The sequence below is a fragment of the Carassius gibelio genome, chromosome B21, assembly GCF_023724105.1.
Source record: "Carassius gibelio isolate Cgi1373 ecotype wild population from Czech Republic chromosome B21, carGib1.2-hapl.c, whole genome shotgun sequence".
In the NCBI taxonomy this organism is placed as follows: Eukaryota; Metazoa; Chordata; class Actinopteri; order Cypriniformes; family Cyprinidae; genus Carassius; species Carassius gibelio.
The window spans coordinates 5793295-5816534 of record NC_068416.1 but is presented as its reverse complement, the minus strand read 5'-3'; the positions used below and the strand labels follow the sequence as shown (position 1 = coordinate 5816534).

General features: G+C 36.8%; 2 protein-coding genes across 3 annotated transcripts in view; one reads left to right on the top strand and one right to left on the bottom strand.

The window, feature by feature from the left end:
* LOC127986476 (dihydropyrimidinase-related protein 3) overlaps nt 1-10815 on the top strand; it is a 29030-nt gene extending 18215 nt beyond the window's left edge. For both annotated transcript variants that reach the window (XM_052588742.1, XM_052588743.1), the window contains exons 8-14: nt 288-408; nt 1554-1710; nt 3445-3586; nt 4471-4641; nt 6818-6997; nt 7354-7510; nt 9825-10815. In XM_052588742.1, coding sequence (XP_052444702.1) covers nt 288-408; nt 1554-1710; nt 3445-3586; nt 4471-4641; nt 6818-6997; nt 7354-7510; nt 9825-9910 — 1014 coding nt within the window. In that variant the 3' untranslated portion in view covers nt 9911-10815. The remainder of the gene's footprint in view (nt 1-287; nt 409-1553; nt 1711-3444; nt 3587-4470; nt 4642-6817; nt 6998-7353; nt 7511-9824) is intronic.
* A 1833-nt stretch (nt 10816-12648) lies between these two features.
* LOC127985351 (serine/threonine-protein kinase 32B) overlaps nt 12649-23240 on the bottom strand; it is a 50076-nt gene continuing 39484 nt past the window's right edge. The window contains exons 9-13 of the mRNA XM_052587328.1: nt 23020-23136; nt 22797-22922; nt 19847-19975; nt 13883-13947; nt 12649-13358 (exon numbers count right to left, since the gene is read on the bottom strand). Coding sequence (XP_052443288.1) covers nt 13271-13358; nt 13883-13947; nt 19847-19975; nt 22797-22922; nt 23020-23136 — 525 coding nt within the window. The 3' untranslated portion in view covers nt 12649-13270. The remainder of the gene's footprint in view (nt 13359-13882; nt 13948-19846; nt 19976-22796; nt 22923-23019; nt 23137-23240) is intronic.

Here is a 23240-nt window from a genome sequence, read left to right as displayed (position 1 = left end):
TTCTCTTTAGGGGTTCAGTGCTAAAACATCACTGCAGGCCCTGACAAACATTGGTTTCTCAATGCAAAACGCACAATAAGACACAGAACTCGTTTTAAATCAGTTGCATCAATCTGAGTTCCTGTTGAAAATCGTCCCGCCCAACAGATTTAATTAATCTGGCATGAGTCTACCAGTGATCTTTTGCAGATAAGACGGCTTTATTGAGGTCAGCCAAGAAAGTAGGGAGGGGACCTTTTGAGATAGGCTGAATCTGTGTGTGTGTGTGTGTGTGTGTATGTGTGTAGCTTGAGGCTGAAGCGGTGTTTCGAGCCGTCACTATTGCAAGTCAAACCAACTGTCCGCTCTACGTGACCCGCGTGATGAGCAAGAGCGCTGCTGACATCATCTCACAGGCCAGGAAAAAAGGTACACAATATCACACACATTTACAGTAGGTTCCTGGGAAACAAGGTGCAGAACACAACGAAATGTCTGCTAAAATAAGAAAGCACAGCATGAGCATGTCCGCAGCGTAAGCTGAGCTTCACCAGATGTCGAGCAGTTTACACATCTCATCCGAGTTAAATAAACCTCTGTTGAGAGACACTCATCTTTGACATATATATTCATGACAGTAATTACCTTCAGTTGGATACAACTGTGTGGCATGTGTGTAAATAACGGTTTAATTATTATAAATGCATTATTATTCATTTGTCATTTAATGATATGTTAGTTGTCAATGCATTATTTGCACTGTATGAAATGTTTATTTTATATGCACTGGCCGGTCTGTTGTAACGGTTCCATGATCCATCATTTTAAGAGCTCTTGCTGTTTAGTTACTGTAAATCATTCAGATGCAATGCTGTTGCTTTGAGAGACTTATACGACGAGCTAACCAGATGCAACCCATGTAAAATAACTATGGTAAAAATAACTATTTTTACAATTTAAGCATCGAGTGGCACAGATTTAGAGAAGTGTCAAGTTCATCAAATTACTTACATGCATTCAGATTCAGACATGTTAAATGTTACACAGGGCAAAAAATGGTTCATTGGTTCACTTTTATCAGATATCAGATTTCATGTGCTCTGTGTATGGGTATTGATCAGTGTTTATATGTGATTAAACACTGAAATTAAATCATATAAAGTGACAATGATGGTGAAAAAATGGGTGAATGGAATTTCAAAGGAAAATCTCCCAGATTTAATTAAAAAAATATTAACATTTGTCTTTTGAAGATGCATTAAAAAAATTCCTAGTTTTGGGCAAACTAATTATTTAAGAAGTCTCTGAAATGGTTGCTAGAGCATACCAAAAATTGTGGTAAAATGTCTTACAATCTTTATTACGCTATTCATCACTCATCACTTTTAAAAAATATAATATAATTCATCCCGCAGCGTCTGTGCTCAGATCATGGGATTTATTGAGGAGAAGTGTGCTGGTACTTTAACATTTGGATGCATGTTTTTTGGCTGGAGGACAAAGAAAACATATTGTAGGTTTACATTAAAGGTCGTACCTAGAGCAGAGCATCATGAAGAACTGTTTATTTCTAGGTAATGTGGTTTTTGGCGAGCCGATCACGGCCAGTTTGGGAACCGATGGGACTCATTATTGGAGCAAGAACTGGGCAAAAGCGGCGTCTTTTGTGACCTCACCACCCCTCAGTCCTGACCCAACCACTCCAGACTACCTGAGCACCCTGTTGGCCAGGTAACACACGCATCTCTACTCATGACCAGAGTTGCTGGGATACACATTTTAATAATAATAATAATGTCAAAAACATTCTTTTAGTATATCTGAATCATTCTAACTACATTAATGTTAACACCAAAACTAAATAAGGTAGAAATATCCCTTTAGAGCACCACTTCTGTAGTGTAGTGTATGCACAAATGTATTAGTCATTGAATTATTCACTCAATTTATCACTGAAATATTCACATATTCACACACAGATTTGATCTTGGAGTTTGTACGCTGAAATCCACAATGACTTTCATATGTATAAAAACGGTCTTTGACATCGAAAAATGGTTTATGGCAAGTCAGGGTCTAAGCGGTCCAAAAAACAGATTGAATTTCGAATATTCGTTGAATTTGAAATAAAAATCATTTTAGGTGTGCGTTAAGGAGGCAGCCTTATCAGTGGATCAGTTGTTAATTTCAAATATTATGGGGAAAATAACATCAATGCAGAGATCTGGTTTACGCCAAAACCAAGATGTTTACAAAGAACGCATATTTTGTCCAATTTCTTGAGGGACATCTGGCAGCGTTGCACTTGCGTCTCGCACAAAAGAGTCCCTAGACTTTATGACTGAGTTTTTTCCCCATCCCACTGAAATTTGTGTTTTTAAATGACAAATGTACTCTGTGTGATTGGCTTTTGACCCTTTGTATTAAACTATGAATAAATACATGGTGCTGTTTTGTTTATAGTTGTTTAAGCAACTTAATTAAAGCTGCAGTAGGTAACTTTTGTAAAAATATATTTTTTACATATTTGTTAAACCTGTCATTATGTCCTGACAGTAGAATATGAGACGGATAATCTGTGAATAAATCAAGCTCCTCTGGCTCCTCCCAGTGTCCTATTGCCATTTGCAGAAACTCCATCGCTCCCGGTAAAAACAACCAATCAGAGCTGCGGTCCGTAACTTTGTTTGTGTTCAAAATGTAGAAAAATGTATATAATAAGCGAGTACACCATGAATCCATTTTCCAAACCGTGTTTTTAGCTTGTCCTGAATCACTAGGGTGCACCTATAATAAGTGTTTATATTCGGACTATTTTAGATTGCTTCAGGGTTACCGCGGCGGAGTAACCCAGTACCTTTGTGATTCTTCATAGACATAAACAGAGAGAAGTAGTTCCGGCTACGATGTTCTTCCGCAAGACGCAAGCAGTTCTGTTTATTAACCGCTAGAGCGTCAAAAGTTACCTACCGCAGCTTTAATTATAATTGGTTTATAAACATTATTTCAAACATTATGCACTTTTTTCACAGATACTAATGTTATCTTATGGCTTGAATAAATCTGCACTAGTTATATTTTGCTCGATACGCTCTCTTGTGGTCTCAGGAGAGAGGCCAAACTTTTCTTGCCCCTAACTAAAATTATGCGTTTTTTAAATTTGAATATAATTCGAATTTTGATAATATTTAAGTACAAAATTCGAATGTCATTTTTCTGCAATATTGATAGCCCTAACATACACACATTTGAGAATTTATTGTAGGATCAATGTGGCACGGTTTCTACACAGTGTTTTATAATCGAAACACCTGATATACTTCATCTAAGGCTGTAGCATAGACCCTAACAATCTGACTTGTTATAGCTGTACTATTTACCGTTTTAGGCTAGATACCATCAAGCTTTGTCTGTAACATAAACAGTACAGTCAGTGAAGTAGTGTGATGTGTCTGTGTGTTTCAGTGGTGATCTGTCGGTGGTGGGCAGCGCTCACTGCACGTTCTCTGTAGCTCAGAAAGCTATAGGGAAAGACGACTTCACTCAGATTCCTGAAGGAGTCAACGGAGCGGAGGAAAGGATGTCCATCATCTGGGACAAGGCTGTGGTGAGGATCACTGTACTCCGCATTTTTAGATCCAGAAAAAATAAAATATCTGAATATTTGCTTAATACATGTACTCTTTCCTTACCGTAAACCATAAACCAAAATCAAACCTTATAGGAAAATGAACGCTTGAACATAAATCAGTGTGACAAGAACTGCCTAAAATGACAGAAACCCTTTAGGGAAATATTTATTTGAAGTGTAATATTTAGTTTGCCTCACATCCCATTCATTTTCATGGAGAGGGCGGGTTTATTCCCTCTACTGCAGCCAGCTACCAATCAAATTGTTTTGGATTCACATTTCAGGATGTGTGCAGCTCTCTTGGTGAAGCAGCCACACAAACAAGCAATCACATATCATCAAACATAAAACAGCATATAAATAAAAATAGACTAAGGTTACTGAATGAAATGCCAACCTAGGAAGAGGTCTAGGACTGGGAAGCTTTGGGAGTGTTGATGCACTCGATCTACTCAAGTCTACATTTTGATCATTGATCTGATTCTGGATGTAGCATTTGACAAATCCAGATTTTCTCAGCTTTTTTGTTTAAAATGTTGCTTTTTTCATGCAACTTACCCATATTAAAGTGTTGATTTAAAAAATAATAATGCAATAATGCATTTTTTTGTTCAAAAGCAGATTCATTCTTTTTTAAACAAATTGCATGTTCAGATATTTATACGACAAAATGTTTGTGGTCCATGAAATCTAATAAAAGCATCCTGGCAGGAAAAGAGTTAATTAAATCATTTGTACCCTAATGTGTATTTGAAAAAAGTGCCCTAAATCTTATATACATTACCTTCTTCTCATAAGTGCACCATTAAATCTCTAAAGCACTGTGTTTGATTCTCAGTTGTCTATTTTCCTTTGCTCAGGTCACTGGTAAAATGGATGAGAACATGTTTGTCGCTGTGACTAGCACCAATGCTGCCAAGATCCTCAACCTTTATCCACGCAAGGGTCGGATAGCCGTGGGCTCCGACAGTGATCTGGTTATCTGGGACACAGATGCCGTCCGGACCGTCACAGCTAAAACTCATCATTCTGTAAGTGCTCTTTAAATAAATCCAGTGATTGCACTATATACTCCCGTTTGTACATCTAAACATAGAGAGGGACCTGAACTGGCTGGCCTTCACTGACCTTCCAGTTCCTCTGAGCGGAAATAGATGCTTCTAACGAATCAAACTGTGTGTTCATACAGGAACCCCTCGTAAATAAAACCTCCACAAAAACAGGAGATATCTGACAATCAGAGTTTCCTTGTGTTGCCTTATTAAGTCTCAGCAAACTTTTATTATTGTAGAAATGTTTTGATAAGTGAGAGAAGACATGCAACTCTGCAAGCTTCACTTTTAATGAACCATCCACACATTTGTGCAACAGATATACAGTAAATATCATCTCATTTCATGCAGCTTTTTGAAGTTTGTCGTTACTTTTAAAATCACTTAAATATTACAGTTTCAGTAATCAGCTAGGGATTTGCATAAATAATACATATTATGGACATGATCAACTTTAAGTGCAAACTGAATGTAATGTTTTCAGACACTTAATTGCATGTTACTTACAGTTAAATTTAAATGTACTATAGTTTACATTTATGTTTTAATGGTTTTAAAAAAAACTCAGCAGCACAGAATGCCTCCTTTGTCATGTTGCCATCAAATAAAACAAAATTTGAAAAAATGTGTTCTGTGAGAACGTGCCCTGAGACATTAAGATGTGCTTTTAACTACCAATTAACAGCCAATATGCTAGTAATAAGCATGCTAATAAACAAATGTGGTAATTGTTCTCTAAACTAAGGTTTTACCAAGTCTTCAACCTTAAAGCTTTTCAAATTTCTTTCAATATTTCAAACAAGGCTTTGCCAAGCCAACGTCAAAGTTTGTTTACAGACTTTTCTCATCTAGTTACCATTGCAATGAAACCACAATTTGGACAATGACAATCTTTGGGTCACAGTTCAATATGAGTTCTGAAGAAGCTTCAGTGAGTGGTTTATGAGTGTCCTGCAGATTGTAGATTCGAGTGAGATGGGGACTGGAATTTCCTGAGCAGATTCTACAAAGGGCTCGTTTGAAAACCTTTGGGGAAAAGAGTCAGCAGGAATGAGGCGCCGCCAAAATGACATCACAATTTCATTTCCTGTTCAGCCACTTCTTTAGAAACCATTACACATCTAAACAGCACTGACTGCCATTGCTTTCAACTGTGGATAACATGGTGGATGTTTATTGATGGTTTATTCTGTGGCTCGGCATCCTTTGTTCCCGTGCTCTATGAAATCATCTAAAACATGACTTCATCACCTGCCAGAAAGCCTTGTGTTTGTGTTATTCCACATGAGCTTAAGCCCATGTCAGCGTCCTTGGCAGAAGTTGTGTGCATGTCATTTCCTGTTCTCGCACACAAAGGATGGACGAGCGCCAAATTTCTGTGGAAAGACAGTGGGACACCACTACAATTACGATATCCACCTGAGATGAAGAAATCAGAAAATAAGGGAGTAGTAAACTAAATAGAAGCGATGCATTTCAGAGAAAGGGGTAACAAACGAACAGGATGCTGTGAGTGTGAGAAAAAAAATGAGGAAATGGAAGGATGTTTTTGTAATTCCTCTATCCAGCTGTTTGGCGAAGAGGTGAAGAATGAGAACGAGAGTGAATGAAGGAGGCCAGAGTCGTGTCTCAGTCTCCGGCATCTGATCTTCATTAGTGAGGAGTATCTCAACGCTCCTCGTTGCAGAAGCTCAAACTCAAAACGGCTGTTTGTGTCAATTTATGTTGCAAAGCACAGCAGCTCAATGCCATGTTGGACGTTTTTGATCGTTTTATCTAATAATAATAAAAAAAAGTATCATGGTTTGCATGAAAATATGAAGCGGGACAACTGTTTTCAACATCGATAATAATAAAAAATACTTCTTGAGCAGCAAATCAGTATATTTTCCTGATTTCTGAAAATCATGTGACACTGAAGACTGGAGTAATGATGCTGTAAATACAGCGGAGCATCACAGAAATACATTACATCTTACTGCACTGTATGTGCACAATAACTGCATTGCATTAAATGGTTCATTTAAATGTATGTAATTGTTAAGGACCGTTTATAAAAAGTTGGTGCATAAGTATTGCACAGCATTGGTCATTTTTGGGACACAGGTGTTCCGCACATGAGCTTTCTCAGCGTGATGTTCTCGTGTTGTTCTAGGCAGCGGAGTATAATGTGTTCGAGGGCATGGAGCTGAGAGGTGCACCCATGCTGGTCGTCTGCCAGGGGAAGGTTGTTCTGGAGGACGGGAAGCTGAACGCGACCGCTGGCACCGGACGTTTCATTCCCTGCTCCCCATATCCAGACTTCGCTTACAAACGTGTCAAAGCCAGGAAACAGGTACATGAAATCTCCAATGCAATGTAGATAAAAGCCATTATTTATTTTCCGTTATTTTCCTCTCCCAGCACTCTGTCCCGTGTTTGTATCAATTCATCAAATCACAAAAATATCTTGCTTACATTGTACACAATAGAGGTGATTGAGTGTCTCACCAATCTGTCGGCCAAATCTGGAACCAGTTTTCAACACAACATGAAATTTACGATTTACTGGAGCACACAATTCCCAAAAACAACCCACATGAGGATAAACGCATCCTTGGAATGTAATTGCAAACACTCAATCGTGCCTTTCTCTGTAAACGGTGTGCTGCACAATCCTGTATTGAACTGAAGTGCTGTGTTTCTCTAAAGCTGGCCGTTCTGAAGGCGGTCCCCCGAGGCATGTATGACGGCCCCGTGTCTGAATTCTCACCCATGTCGAGGGGCGGCACGCCGTCTGCCTCCACCCGTACCTCACCCTCTAAAACCCCTGCAAGGAACCTCCACCAGTCCGGCTTCACACTGTCAGGTAACAGGAAATTCACGTCTCATATTTATACAGCAGACTTCTTTCTGGCAAAATGATTGATGGGGATGATTTATGTGTCATGCACTTCTGGCATGAAGTAGTTCCTGTAGCTCAAATAAAAGATCACGGAGCTACGGTAGCAGTGCCAGGATCATGGGTTTGATTCCCAGGGAATGCATGAACTGATCAACAAAAAAATATTGAATGCAATGTAATTTGTTCAGGATAAAAGCCAGTGTTAATCCATCATGTGCTTGTTTTTTATAGAGTGACAAGTTAAACAGCTTTAAAACTCTTATGTAAGAGTTTTATATAACTTTTTTTTCTTGTTTACAGCTTTATGCTACGGAATAAAACTTTTCATCACACAATTCTGAGTTTTTTTCTCAGAATTGCACAATTATATTCTACAATTGCTGCTATATATCTTGTAATTCTTAAGAAAAAGAAAAATCTTGTGGCAAAAATTGGCCTTTTTTTGTTGACACAAACAAAGTTTGAAAGGTTTTTATATAATGCATATTTTGAAAACACATGTATGTCTTTCAAAGTTCTGCTTTCATAGCTATTTTAGTTTATTGTGAAAATAAGAAAAAGAGAGGACAAAATAGGCTCAATTTAATTACATTTTGGCTCATTTCTGAAGAAAATATATTGAGGAATTATGGTGTGTGTTTGTCTTGTGAGAGGATTAATTAATATTAATAATAGTAGCCTACTGTCAAATGATTATTTGTGATTAATCGCATCCAAAATAAAAGTTTTTGTTTACATAATATGTGTGCTGCGTATAACATTTGCATGATATACATATATTAATATATTATATGCATATATTAATATTCTATAGTATATAAAAAAATTACATATAGACAACATATTTAAATATATATATATTTATATATATGCATGTGTTTGTATGTATACATAATAAATATGCATAGTATATTATGTGAACAAAAACGTATTTTGGATGTGATTAATCGCGTTAATCATTTAACAGAACTAATTAATAATAATTATTATTAAATAAAATTTTACATATAATTTTTAAAAACCTAAAATCTTTTTTAGGTTGTTCTTAAGTATATATATATATATATATATATATATATATATATATATATATATATACAGTACAGACCAAAAGTTTGGAAACATTACTATTTTTAATGTTTTTGAAAGAAGTTTCTTCTGCTCATCAAGCCTGCATTTATTTGTTCAGAAATACAGAAAAAAATTTAATATTGTGAAATATTATTACAATTTAAAATAATAGTTTTTAAATTTATTATACTTTAAATTATGATTTATTTCTGTGATGCAAAGCTGAATTTTTAGGATCATTATCATACGATCCTTTAGAAATCATTCTAATATGATGATTCATTATCAAAGTTGGAAACAGTTCTGCTGCTTAATATTTTTTCAGAACATGTGACACTTTTTTAGGAAACTTTGATGAATAAAAAGTAAAAAAAAAAAAAAAAGAAGCTATGTTTTTAAAATATAAATATTTTGTAATAACTATATACACTACTGGTCAGTAATTTGGGGTCAGTAATTTTTTCTTTTTTTTAAATAAAATCAATACTTTTATTCAGCAAGGATGTGTTAAATTGATAAAAAGTGATAGTAAAGAATATATATTATTAGATTTTTTTTTTTTTTTTTTGAATAAATGCAGTTATTTTTAACCTTTTCTTCATCAAATATATTCGACAGCAGAACTGTTTCCAACACTCATAATAAATCAGAATATAAGAATGATTTCTAAATGATCATGTGATCGACTGATGTTACATGTGACACTGAAGCTGGAGGAATGATGCTGAAAATTCAGCGCTGCATCACAGAAATAAATTATTGTTTTTAAGTATATTCAAATAGAAAACTATTATTTTAAGTTGTAATACATTTCACAATATTAAAGTTTTTTCTGTATTTTTGATCAAATAAATAAAGGCTTGATGAGAAGAAGAAACTTCTTTCAAAAATATTCACAATAGTCTGTACTGTGTATATATATATATATATATATATATCAGAATGTCTTCCTCGTCAAAATCTAATGCATTTCTAAGCATATCAATTCCAAAATTGAATGCACTTCACATTAATTATGGCAAACCAGATTTTCACTAACAATAAATCCATTGTCCGTAATCTAGAGAGGGATGAAGCACAGCTCACACCCGTTCATGGGATTGTAGTCGTTTCCCTTTGCATCAAAGTTTGTACAGCTGTTGGGTTTGGTGAATGGCTTATAGTGCGTTAACCAAGACTGTTTTTCTATCTCTGTGTTTCACCACAGGTCCTGAGGAAGCCCCCATCAGACCGGCTGGAAGACGCATCGTTGTGCCCCCCGGGGGCCGCTCCAATATCACCTCCCTCAGTTAAATATAAAGAGCATGTAAGAGAGAGGCCAGGATCAAATCAGCCGTGTAGAAGTAAGGTTTAGTCAGGCAACGAAACACTGAACTCATGCCTTACCCTCCATGATTTCCTCCTGCTGAGCGACTGAAGACCAGAAGCCCACCTCTGAGAAAGTGAAGCATTTAGTGTAGCGTTACGTTCATTTGTGTGTTTAGAGAAACTGAATTAGAAGACATTAGAATTACGGTAAAAACAACTCTCGTTTGGATGGCCTGTGGTGTTTATGAAAGGCGTTTGCGTTCGGTAAGGAAGGAGTACTGCTTTATTTGCATACATCATTTGTGATTAGTTAACGTTACTTTTGAAGTCTTGAGCAGTGTTTTTGGAGTATAATAAAGCTGAATGTTAAGGAAGAACATGCAATGATATTATTACAGGACATATATTCACATACTGCTTTCATTATCCGTCTCACTGAAGATACGAAAAACATTGAGCGTCCGTCGTGTGAAGGAATAGTTGAATAACGTTAATAAAACCAATAAACAATCTCTTGCAAAAACGAATGATATAAACAAAGCCTGCAGGAGAAAGATGTTCACCGTTTGCATTGATCAGTTATTATTGAAAGATGATCAACAGGTGCTACAATGTCTTTTCTTAAATAATGCGAGGTATTGGAATACGTTTCTGATTTCTCAATCTTTCGTGTGACTTTGAAGCTCTCAGTTCATTGACATAAAAAGACATACTGTATGTTAGATGCCCCAAATAACGATGGCCGATTTACCGAATGATGCGGAGTAGGTTGTTGATTATATTTATGTCGTTTGATTGTATTACCTATCTTTAAAAAAAAAAAAAAAGCAGGTGGAAATGAACGTGTGATGTGCAAAACTTGCTCCTCAATAAACAGAAGTTACAACTGACTGCCTGCGAATGATTTTTAGCTGCTCTTTATATTCATCAAGTCAAATCAGAACTACTGAAACATACATTATACCGTATCTTTCCAATAGTATGTTCCTGCACAACCGGAGGCTGCAGATTCAGGACCGCAGATCTGGGCCGCAGTTCTAGGACCCTAGTTTTTCGTGACAGCGCCACCTACCGTACTGGACGATATAGCGATGGCTGCAGTTCTAGTACCCTGTTGGTTTAGTTTGCAGTCACGTTACTTTGTATATAGCATCATACTTTGTAATCGAATCCATAAAATCACTTCATATTGGCCATGCAGAACATGACAGAAACTAAACCATGATAGCAATGTATAACTGTATGTGGAGTAGACCTGCAGATTAGGCCAAATTGTAACAAACTATTAAAATTGCCAAACGCCTCATTCATTATTGCAAAACAATGCCAAAACAACAGGCTATCACATACTGCAACTAGGCAGTCAGTGCAGTTTAATTACGAAAGATATTTATACATAAATATGGTAAAACAACGACTATTAAGCCAGTATTCACTCTAATACATTAAGCTGCAGGTAAATCTAACAAACCTTACATCAACCATGCTCTTCTCATCTGATAAGTTTAATTAATGTGCAGGCTAGATTCACTTATAATACTTTGTCATTAAAACACAACAAGGATTTATGAAATCATAGCCACGAATTAACGTTGTAGTAATTAATAAAACTAGCTCACAAATTCTTAATTTGGTGGGAATTAATTATTAATTCATAGGTAGCAGTTCTCACTTTGTTACTTTGCACCGTTTAAACGTTATAAAATAAAACTTAATTAAATATCGGTACTCACCGTCTGATTGCTGTCCACGTCGTCCATCTTTAATTAGTGTTGATTCAGTACAGTAGGTGGCGCTGTCACAAAAATACTAGGGTCCTAAAGCTGCGGTCACAGAATTGCGGTCATGAAACTGCAGCCTCCGGTTGTGCAGGAATACCCTTCTCTATTTTTCAGACTTTAAGTCGAACCTGAGCATAAGTCGCATCAGTCCAAAAATACGTCATGATGAGGAAAAAAAACATAAGATGGACCGGACTATAAGTCGCATTTATTTAGAACCAAGCACCAATTGAAAACATTACCGTCTCCAGCCGCGAGAGGGCGCTCTATGTCTTCAGTGTAGACTACAGCAGCACTGAGCAGCATAGAGCGCCCTCTAGTGGCTGGAGACGGTAATGTTTTCTATTGGTTTATTTCTCTTGGTTCATGTCAAATTAATTTTGATAAATAAGTTGCACCTGACTATAAGTCGCAGGACCAGCCAGACTATGAAAAAAAGTGCGACTTATAGTCCGGAAAATACGGTACACGGAACGTATGACCACACAACAATCTCACAACTGCACAGAAGGAATAACAGAGTCAGGATCAGACGGCTCAGAAAATCCAAGCTCAGGACTCTCGAAACCCCCCCAAAAAAGTCACATTTAGTATTTGTATAATAATATATAGTTTAGGAAATAATAGCTAATGGTTCTGTTGGACTATCAAGTCCAGTTAGCTGTATAGCAGGTGACTTTATATGTAACTTGATGATGATGATGATGATGTGTGTGGCTTAAACTTGACTTTTAATATTCCTCAGAACTGCTGTTGTTGCTCAACAGCATTGTGGGTAGGTTTTCAGTAATATTTAATATTTACCTGACCACTAGATGGCGATATTGATTCATTGGTGTATTATTTTTACCAGACTGCACTGGAACAATTTTTGCAGTGTAATTTAAAATAAAGGTAAAATTTTAACGTAAAAAAAAAAAAAACAACAACAACACCAAAACCTTCATATGACCAGGTTAGTAGGCCCGAATTTTATTTATTTATTTTTTGGTTAATAAATGAGCCAGACATTGTGTGAATACTCCTAGGCTGTGCAAAGCTTAGACCTGCCAGATGATGCTATTAAATTATTTTATTATTATTTTATCTGTACAGTGTGGTTCATATCTTATTCAGCAGCACAAGAGCTCTAAAGAAACGCTAAAGAAACAGAAAGGCCGTCTTATGCTCTCAGTGGCATGGATGTCAGTTTTCTGCCTGAATGAATCGCAGAGGCATAATGAGGTGAGATGAGTATCTTCACGTTCTGTTCTCTGCTTTCCTATGTTAAGAATCTCAGCTTTATAAATCATGGAGAAGGGCTAGAGTCCGACCACTCGCTGAATCAGACAGCAGTAAACCTCCACGTGCCTCCAAACGCATTCGAGAAATCCATCAAACTAGTAAGGCACACATCTCACGGCCAGGTGCAGAGAGCATCATCGTCCAGTTTGGTCTTTAAATGTGTGATTGTGTATTCAGAGCACGAGGGTCACACCAGGGCGATGCTTCCATCCAAAATCTGTGATCTTCTCATGTGTCCAGGGCTGATCGCCGTCAGCTTCGAGAGGAGGAGGTCCAGATGTTAGCCTGAGAAACACTGCTCTACGTTGTTGTTCTGTCCATCTTGCATGGCTTTGTTTGTCTCAGTGTTTGCTTTGGTTTTCCTCAACCTCCAAAACAGAGAAAGGACAACAAATCTGGTCATGCTAAAGTTTGACAGTGGTCAAATCTGCAGTTGTTACCTAAGGCAAGGTTATTGCAGTAAACAAAAAACAAACAAACAAAAAAAAAAAAAAAAAAAAAAAAAGAAACCAGACAAAAAAAAATTGCTACTTGGAAAAAAAAAAAAGTTAACATTTCTCATTCATACTTAGCAAAGGTAAAATAACTACTGAGTTAATCAAATAAAAACAAACAACAAAATTACTAAAAGTTTCCCTAAAATTAAAATAACAGAAAATACAAAAATAAAACACGGCAAAACATTTTAACAGTGCCCTTTTATTTCTCTTTTACTTATGCTTCCCCTTAAAAAGACAGTATTAATTAATAATTAATAGGGTCAATAATCTTATGTAAATTAACTACTGTGTTAGGCTATTTACTACTACTACTACTATCAAAACTAAATTCACTTCATATTGGAGACTTATGCATGAAAGTGGACATGACAGTTTGTCCAAATATCTCTTACTTCTCCCTGTTGAAGACGATGAACTCTCTTTGGACAGTCTCCAAGCGCCGCTGGAGCGGTCCATTCTGTGATCAAATGAACATGAGTTATAATGTTTCACATGAAGAACTACTAAAGTGAATGGTTTGTGAAGCAGGGTCCTGACCAGCAGAAGCACTGAAGAGGACACACTCCCCTATTGTAATTGAATATGGCTAACTTTAAAAAAAAAAATGTAATGTATTTTTTATTTTTACTAACAGTGTTTGTCAATGTCAAAATGATTGGAAAGAGTGTGAGGTAAAATATAGCCAATTGTTTAATATCTTACAACTGCTTTTTAGGAATCAGGAACCCCTGATATCCCCTGAATCAGCGTATTATTAAGACTAGAATGTCTTAACCGTAGTCTTGTGTGTATTATTTCCTCTCTTTTGTTTCTATATTTGTTTTAGTATTTGTAAGTCGCTTTGGATAAAAGCGTCTGCTAAATGAATAAATGTATTAAATGATCTAATTTTAATAGATTTTTGAATTCTGTAATATTCTCTTCCTTTATTATCTAATTTATCTTACTGTTTATTAATTTTACTTTTAATTAAAGATTTACCTTAATTTTTTCCCCAAGAGGAATCTGTATTTTATCAGAATTATTTATTGCATTTTTCGCTAATTTATCAGCTTCTTCATCCCCTAAAATTCCTATATGTGCTGGAATCCATCAAAACTGAACATCTGTTTTTTGGTAACACTTTGGAATAATGGTCCATTAGTTAATGTAAGTTAATTCATTAATTAACATGAACAAACAATTAACAATACATTTATTACTGTATTTATTCATCTTTGTTATTGTTAATGAAAATACAGTTATTCATTGTTAGTTCATGCTCATTCACAGTGCAGTAACTAACGTTAACAATCCCAACTTGAATAATGCATTAGTAAATGTTGCACATTTAAATGGTGTTTGTGCAGTGGATAAATCTGTTCGAATCCACTGTGAGACACCAATGTGTCCCTGAGCAAGACACTTAACCCCTAGTTCCTCCGGAGGCATGCGACCTCTGACATGGCATCAGCTAAATGAATAAAATCTAAAAATGTGTTAATACACTAAGATAAATAAATGCTGTAGAAGGTTTGTTCTTGCTTCGATCATGTTAACTAATTATTCTTAAGTGTTACCATGTTGTTTTTTTTCATTAATTCTTGAAAACAAGTTACAAATATTTTCCTTTCCATTCTCCAACCATTCCTTCTTCTTTTTAATTATGTCTAAGTTAACCATAGGTTCTGGAAATATCCATGGTGGAATTCTACTTATGACATTTTCTGTTTTAAAATCAAATGTATTCATACCACATTCTTCAGTTTTCTTACCCATGTTCCAACTAAAACCTTTTCCTACGTGTCTCTCACATTCCCAACATTTTTTAATCACTGAAGATGCTAAATGTTTCTCATCCTGTAATCGTAACCAGTAAGCTAGAGACAGTTTATTCAGTCTTAAATCTAACGGAGTTGCGTTACTTTCCACCAATAAGCATTTATTGGAATAGTTTTCATTACTCCTATCCAAATTCTTAATGCTCAGTTGCAGTCTGTCTAATTTCTCTAAATGAGTTTTAGCCACAGCTCGCTCACTCGCTCCATCCGTCCATCCATCCAGACATACGATTAAGAGTCAATGTGAATATTTTTAAATAAAAACCATATATTCGAATTATTAAAAAAAATTATGCTCTTAAAATTCTGTTTAATTATTTTAGATAAAAAGACTGTTACATTTGTGACAACATCTCCCCCCCAAACTCGGAAATGACAGTTTTACTGGTCCAGGATCAGTGATCCTTAGCTGTTGTATTTCTGATTTGAGCTTTGGGTAATGTAACGCTAGCTTTATTTGATGCAACCACGCTACTTAAAGTCTGTCTACTAGAAACTAGCATGAATTGAGCGTTAGAGGGCCATAAACGTCTCCAGTAAAACACTAAATGTTTACTGGAAAACAAAACGACAAGAGATGCTGCCAGTTTAATGAGTTTGGGTGTGATGAGGTGTCAGCAGGTGTTGAATGTTAAGTGCTTTCTCCAGAAACCCAGCCACGCAACTCCTCCAGTGCAGGGATTTCCTCGAGTATAAGCGGGACTCATACTAAGCATGCTACAATCCAGCAGAAACCTCCTTCACACATTATGTCGTCTTCATTAACTATTAGGGTCATTAATCTATCTCAACTGCTATTTTTACCCCAAAATACACATGAATTAGACGAAATGATCGACAACATGGGCACTATTTTCTCTAATGCATTAGAAGCTGTTGCCCCCATCAAATTGAAAAAGGTTAGAGAAAAACGTACTGTGGCATGGTATAACAGTAATACTCACTCTCTCAAGAAATAAACTCTTAGTGGGGAGTGGACTAGGGGCTTGGGCCCGTATTCACAAAATATTTCATCTTACCACTAAGAGTTCTCCTGAATAGTAAAAGTTTTTAGCTAAGAGATTTCTCTTAAAACCTATTCACAAAGCTGCTGATACTAACTTTTACTCAGGAATAAAGAAAAGTCTTAAGCTAAGCATAAAGTGGTGGGGTTGATCTCATTACTATGGATGATGTCAGCATGCTTATTAACTATGCACACCGTGATTGGCTGATAGTCTCTCTCAGAGATTAATTCATAGAAATACTGCAGAGTGCGCTGCTATGTTGCAACATTCAAATAAAGGTTTAAAAATACTAAATGTTAATTGCCACATTCAAATAAAGATTTGCAAAAATTGAGGTAAAAATATCCATAACATGACCTACACGCATCAAAAGAATGAGAAGAAATAAGGGTGATGATGTCATAAAAAATGTCAAGTTATAGTGCTGCAGAGATATCAACCTTAATTAGCATTAGCATTACTAGCCCCGGCCCGACAGGTGTCGTAATACCAGTTTCGGCCATGGGAGGCTGTATGCGGGCAACATAACCACCACCAGCCAACTTGCAATACACGAATAACTCGCACGGCTTGTGGGCGTGTACCTGAACCTGATGTCAATCATGTGGAAAGTACAGCCCACTACTTCATTTCAGTTCAGGGAAGAGAGAGAAATTATGTCTCAAGCCCTTGGCAACAGGGAACCCGCTACAGGGAAACAACCGCGCTCGGAAACACAAATCAAATCCGATAAGAAAAGGAGCCGAACCAGGGTAATCATCGGCACTGCTTTTAATCGCTGGAGACAACTGATGGACCTGAAAGAAATGAGGTTCGACTCTGAACTTGCAACATTTCTTTTGGATTGGTAAGTAAGATGCTGTTAGTATTTCGCCAGAAGTTTGTTTTATATGTTTGTGTATTTGTTTTCGGGTTATAAGTTATAACATAGAAATGTATCGAAGGCTGTTCGATAAACGTGCTAATGTTAGCGATGGCTAACCGTAGCTGCGTTTGATAATTAGCTAGCTATAACTTAACGTTACCCATTTTATTATAGAATAACTAACCTGCTCTGTCTAGTCTGTTGGTCTCTGTGTCCTCTTTGCTTCGTGGTTTTTCTGTGCTAAAAAAAAATTTATGTGTGGCGTGAAAGTGTGTGAAAAGAGTCAATTGCGTGTGTCTCACTGTGAATGCTTGAGAGTTGGCACATTAGTTCTCAAGCAGAATAAAGGACAGGTTGATTATTGCTGTTTAGCGTTTGTATTAATCTATGATGTGTCCCTGTTTGCGTACAAGGACATAAAAAATAAATTAAAAGTGATACGTGGACCAAGGTGTCTGAGATTGTTCATTTTAAGTAAAGGATCCTAATATTTCGTCCACAACAATATTTAATGAGGTTAACTTATAACTCCTTGTGGTTAGTCTGCACGAGATCAACAAGCTTGTTTGCTTTGCGGCCGCTTTAAATACAAAATAAGCATTCGATCTACGTCAGAGCGTCTGAGCGCTCACAAATCTTTCTGCAGCATCGTGAGCAGAGCGCAAGAGCGATTTTCGACGCTCTAGACGCCGGCAGTGTGAACGCACAGTTAGGCTTCGGCTATGGCTGTAGTGTTGTTGTGAAAGTAGGGGCGGAGCACAGAGAATATGCCGTTTCTCGTTTGTTACTCTAGAGTAGACCAATTCACTTTATTGAGGCATACTGCCCCCATCTGGTATGGAATGTGGAGTATGACTTGATTTTTTTTTTGCCAAACATTACAGATGGCACCTTTAAACAATATAACAATACAACATACATTTGGGGGACATCCTGGCCTAATGGTTAGTGAGACAGACTCGTAACCCAAAGGTTGTGATATGAACAGCCTTTTAATTAACAGAGTAGAATAATCATGGGTGATAGTAAGAAATGCAAAGGTAAATGAAAACCAAACTGGACACAAGAACAGCTGTTACTTCTTACCCAGCTGGTTAATGAAAGGAAGGACATAATCAAAAGAAAATTTGGAGTTGGGATAACCTCCAAAACTAAAAAGGCAATACCTTTTTAAAAGCACATGATCATCAAATGTTTCTAAATTGTAAGAATCATGCAACACATGGTAGATGTGCATTTTTGCAGCAGAGCGGTTCTCTCGTGCACTCTATGACGTGACAGACAACTAGTTTAACTGTGAGTTTAACTGTGAGTTAACTGTGACATTCCTAATAATCAGTACTGAAGCACAGACTGAAGAAACAGAGAAAATATTCTTCTGAACAGCGAGTGAACTCTAGCAAGGAAGGCAGTCACTGTGGGATGCTTCTCTTAATTTTGTTCTCACAACAAGTGTTCAATTTTCCACTGTATTTTTTCTGTGATTGGATTGTGCTCATCTCTCCATACATTACAAACATCAGTGGGAGGAGAGAACTGAGAGGCTGTCAGGACAGATGGAGTCAGTGGGAGGAAGTCTGAGAGAAAAAGCAGAAGATACTGTACAGGGCAGGACTGGTCATACTGTATTGATCGTCACTGCTTCAGAAAATGTGCACGTACAATGCTAACTCCAGCTGCTGTATTCTTTCTTTCATTGCGAACTACTGTGTAGCATACTTTTATAAAACAGCATGTTATTACAGAAAATCATTACTTTAGGAAAAATAAGTGTGAATGGAATGGAATGTGTTCTGACACATAATTGCATGTTGTTTACAATAAAACTGAAACTTACTATATTTATATTACAATATTATATTATTTATATTAATTTAATAATTATTGATTTATATTGAATGCGGTTAAATTAACTTAGAGACATTTTACCCAAAAGGTAAAACTGTCATCATTTACTCAGTTGTTCCAAACCGTATTTATTTATTTACAACCCCAATTCCAGATACGTTAGGATGTTTTGTAAAAATGCAATAAAATCAGGAATCTGTGATTTGTTCATTCTCTTTTACTTTTGTTTAATTGACAAAAAGTACTAAGAAAAGATTTTTAATTTTCACTGACCAACATAGATGTATTTTGTAAATATATATATATATTGAAATTTGATTTTTTTTTTTTGACAGAGTCCAAAGTACAAAGTGATAAGCCATGATCCAGCTTTGCTTGCAAAGTCTGAGATGCTCCTGTTATACACAAACATGACACATTGACCTATGGACGATTCACCTGCTAATTGTGAAAGATAACTAAGAAAAACATAGATTCTTGATTTTATTGCATTTTTAGAAAATGTCCCAACTTCTCTGGAATTGGGGTTGTAACACAAAAAGATATTTAAATAATAATAATAAAAAAAGATCTGCGAGTAATTAAATCACTGTGCAAAAATGAAAAAGTTAATGTTTCAAAAGGTCAACGATTCTGATCTGCCGTTGCACAAATCCTTCAGAGCAATGACTCACACTAATAAAGAATGAAGAGAGCCATTGCAGAAAAACAGAAATTACATTTTTTTTATGTCTTGCTGCATAAATTTGTTTTTAATTTTTAAAGAAAGACTGTGGCGTAACGTTATGTGCTCAAGTAATGACAGTGAGATGCTACCTGAGGAGACCCATCAGAGCCACTCTCCCTCGTCTTCCTCGCCAGCCTCTTCTTCTTCTTGTGCAGTGGTTTGGATTCCAGGATCATCTCCTCCAGCTCAAATGTGGGGTCACAGTTTAGTCGTCGCCTCTGCACAAACACTCATTTATGTACTGTACAATGTGCCCATCAACAAATAAACATTTATTGGCAAGTACCATTTCAGTACTACAGTTACACCCTTGTGAAAAAGGACAATTCATTCTACTGAATGTGTATTTATAGTGTACTGCAAATCTCAAAAGATTTTTTAACTACTTTGAACTGAAATGTTAATACACTTTTAAAAAGTACACTTTGTAATTTTAGAGTACTCTTATTTTTGTGTTGACTAACATAGTAAAGGGGCCATGAACTAAGGAACCAACATATTTTCACATTGCCTTAAAAAATTGTTATTGTACTATAATAAACTTCCTGAAAGGTTTGGGACACAATAGTTTCTTGCTAGTGTTAAACAGCATACATTGAAACCAGTCTACCAAAATGACAGCTAGTGGAATGTTCCACTTTATGATGCAATATTCTGGATAAGCAACGCCTCAGAATGTCAACATGCTTCGACATCACTGTGCGTTTAGACCCGCCCATCGTTTCTACAGCACTGTGTTTAGCCCCGCCCACCGATTCTACAGAACTGCGTGTTTAGCCCCGCCCACCGTTTCTAAGCCCTGTGCGTTTAGCCCCGCCCACAGATTCTACAGCACTGTGCTTTTAGCCCCACCCACCGATTCTACACCACTGTGTGTTTAACCTCGCACAACAATTCTACAGAACTGCGTGTTTAGCCCCGCCCACTGATTCTACACCACTGTGTGTTTAACCTCGCACACCGATTCTACAGAACTGCGTGTTTAGCCCCGCCCACCGATTCTACAGCACTGTGTGTTTAGCCCCGCCCACCGATTCTACAGTACTGCGTGTTTAGCCCCACCCACCAATTCTACATAACTGCCTGTTTAGCCCCGCCCACCAATTAAACAGCACTGTGTGTTTAACCCTGCACACCGAGTCTACAGCACTTTGTGTTTAGCTACATCCATCGATTCTACAGCACTGCATGTTTAGCTCCCCCCAACCAATTCTACATAACTATGTGTTAAGCCCCGCCCACCGATTCTATAGCACTTTCTGTTTAGCCCAGCACACCGCTTCTACAGAACTGCGTGTTTAACCCCACCCATCGATTCTATAGCACTTCGTGTTTAGCCCCGCCCACTAATTCTACAAAACTGTGTGTTTAGCCCCGCCCACCAATTCACTTATAGGGAGGGGCTAAACAGGACTAGTTTTACTGCGGGTCGTTAGAGAAATTTGTTTCACAGATGTGCTATCCGATTTTAAACCCGTCCGAATCTACTACATCTGTACAAATGCGAACGTCTATGTTTGCAGAAGATATTTTTTCACAAAGTGTTTCCTTGTGTGTTTTGGCCAAGGTAAATTACCGTAGATTTTTTATATGTTTGCCTCCCGGCAAAAATAAATAAATAATTAAAATCTAAAAATAAAATTAATAAAATTAATTAATTAAAAAACTAGTCCCATCTGAATTTACGAAAGAGGCGAAAGAGCAGGTCTACGGAGAAACCAAATAGTAAAGATACGAGATGCTGTGCAGTGTCATATTAAAACTGTGTTTGCATTGCTTTCCTTCTGATTAACAACAGGACAGAATATAGATTCTGCTTTTAAATGATGCTGTTTTTTATGTAAATATCTTGAAGATGTTATAAGTGGACCTAAAAGTGGTTAATGTTACATTTCTATAGCACTTTTCTAGGCACTCAAAGCGCTTTACATTGTCTGGGGGTATCTCCTCACCCCCCACCAGTCATTACATTAGATACGCACAGATTGCTAAATATTTAGGTAAGTGGCTAAGTGGCTTTTCTCAGATCTCAGCCAGTTTCGGAATTTATCATTTATCAGTGCTTTCCAAAAGGCATATATAATGTTTATGGTCACTTTGAATAGAGAACGATCACCACAACCAAACAGAAAAATCTAGGACACTTTGCTCCCAAGAATCACTGTATGAAACCCTCTTCAGTCCAGACCAGTCATCATAAATCTGCACAAGGTTTGCCAAGCATAGCGTAAAATATATGCAATTGACTTCTAGGTTTGTATAATAAGTTGCTCAAGCAAGCAGCAACACATTTAAACACAACATTTAGCCTACTTTTCTTCTTAGGCTATCACAAACATTTAAAACTAAAACTTACCACTGACAGAAACAGTCGACTCTCGTGCCTTTTGCATTTAAATCTTTATTACAAGCGATCCCATGGGTCAGAACTTTGTTTTTCTGCCTCCATAAAAGTGCATGTTATGTTGCCTTGTTTACCTAAAAAGTGCACTTTTTTTGTTTTAAACCTAGACAAAAAGCCACGTGTTGACTGTGAAACAAGGTAGACTTTAACTGTTTCAAGTTATTGTGAAATTACTGCATTGCCTTATCAATCCATGTTCATTTTTACCGCAAACAATGCACTGTGACTTTAATTTAGCACGTGCAGCACAGCAAAATAGACAAAAATTAGGTTTTGATATATTAAAGGTAGGAATTTTACAAAATATCTCCATGGACCACAATCTTTACTTAATATCATAATGATTTTTGGCAGAAAAAAAGAATAATCTATAATTTTGACCCATACAATGTATTTTTGGCTATTGCTACAAATATACCTGTGCTCACGATGAATGCTTTTGAACTGCAGGGACACATTTTTTTTGTTTGTTTTCAATGAAGGTATGAAGATTATGGGTGAGTAAATGATGACAATGTTAATTTTTTAGGTGAATTGTCCCATTAAAGCATATTCATATCTGGAATATGTGCATGTCTCTTTATTTGCAGTGTGTGTGTGTGTGTGTGTGTGTGTGTGTTATACAGTACACTTACATTAGGGAGGAATCCAGGTGGGATTTGTTTGTTAAACACAGCGTCCCAATTGACATCAGAGAGGTATTCCAGTTCCTGGAGCGCCGAGAGACTGGCAATCCTCTTCTGAGCGTCGACACACAGCAGCTGACACCAGAAGCAAACACAATGCATGTTTCATATGGTACGAGATCATGACGATCCTCAAAAAAATAAAGCATGACTATAGTGTGATTAATGTTACCTTTTGTAAGAGTGATTTGATCCCTGTAGACCAGGCCGCAGGGTAACAAGGGTGGGCTTTGTGGAAGGTCTGCAGGATCTCATTGGTTGGTGTGTTGGTGCGCATGATGTACGGCCTCTACAGAGGTCAAGCTGACAGTCAAAGTCTATTTCTTCTTCAGTCTGATTCTCAGCAGTACATGAGCACGATTACTAGGACTTGCATTAGTTAATATGGCTCAC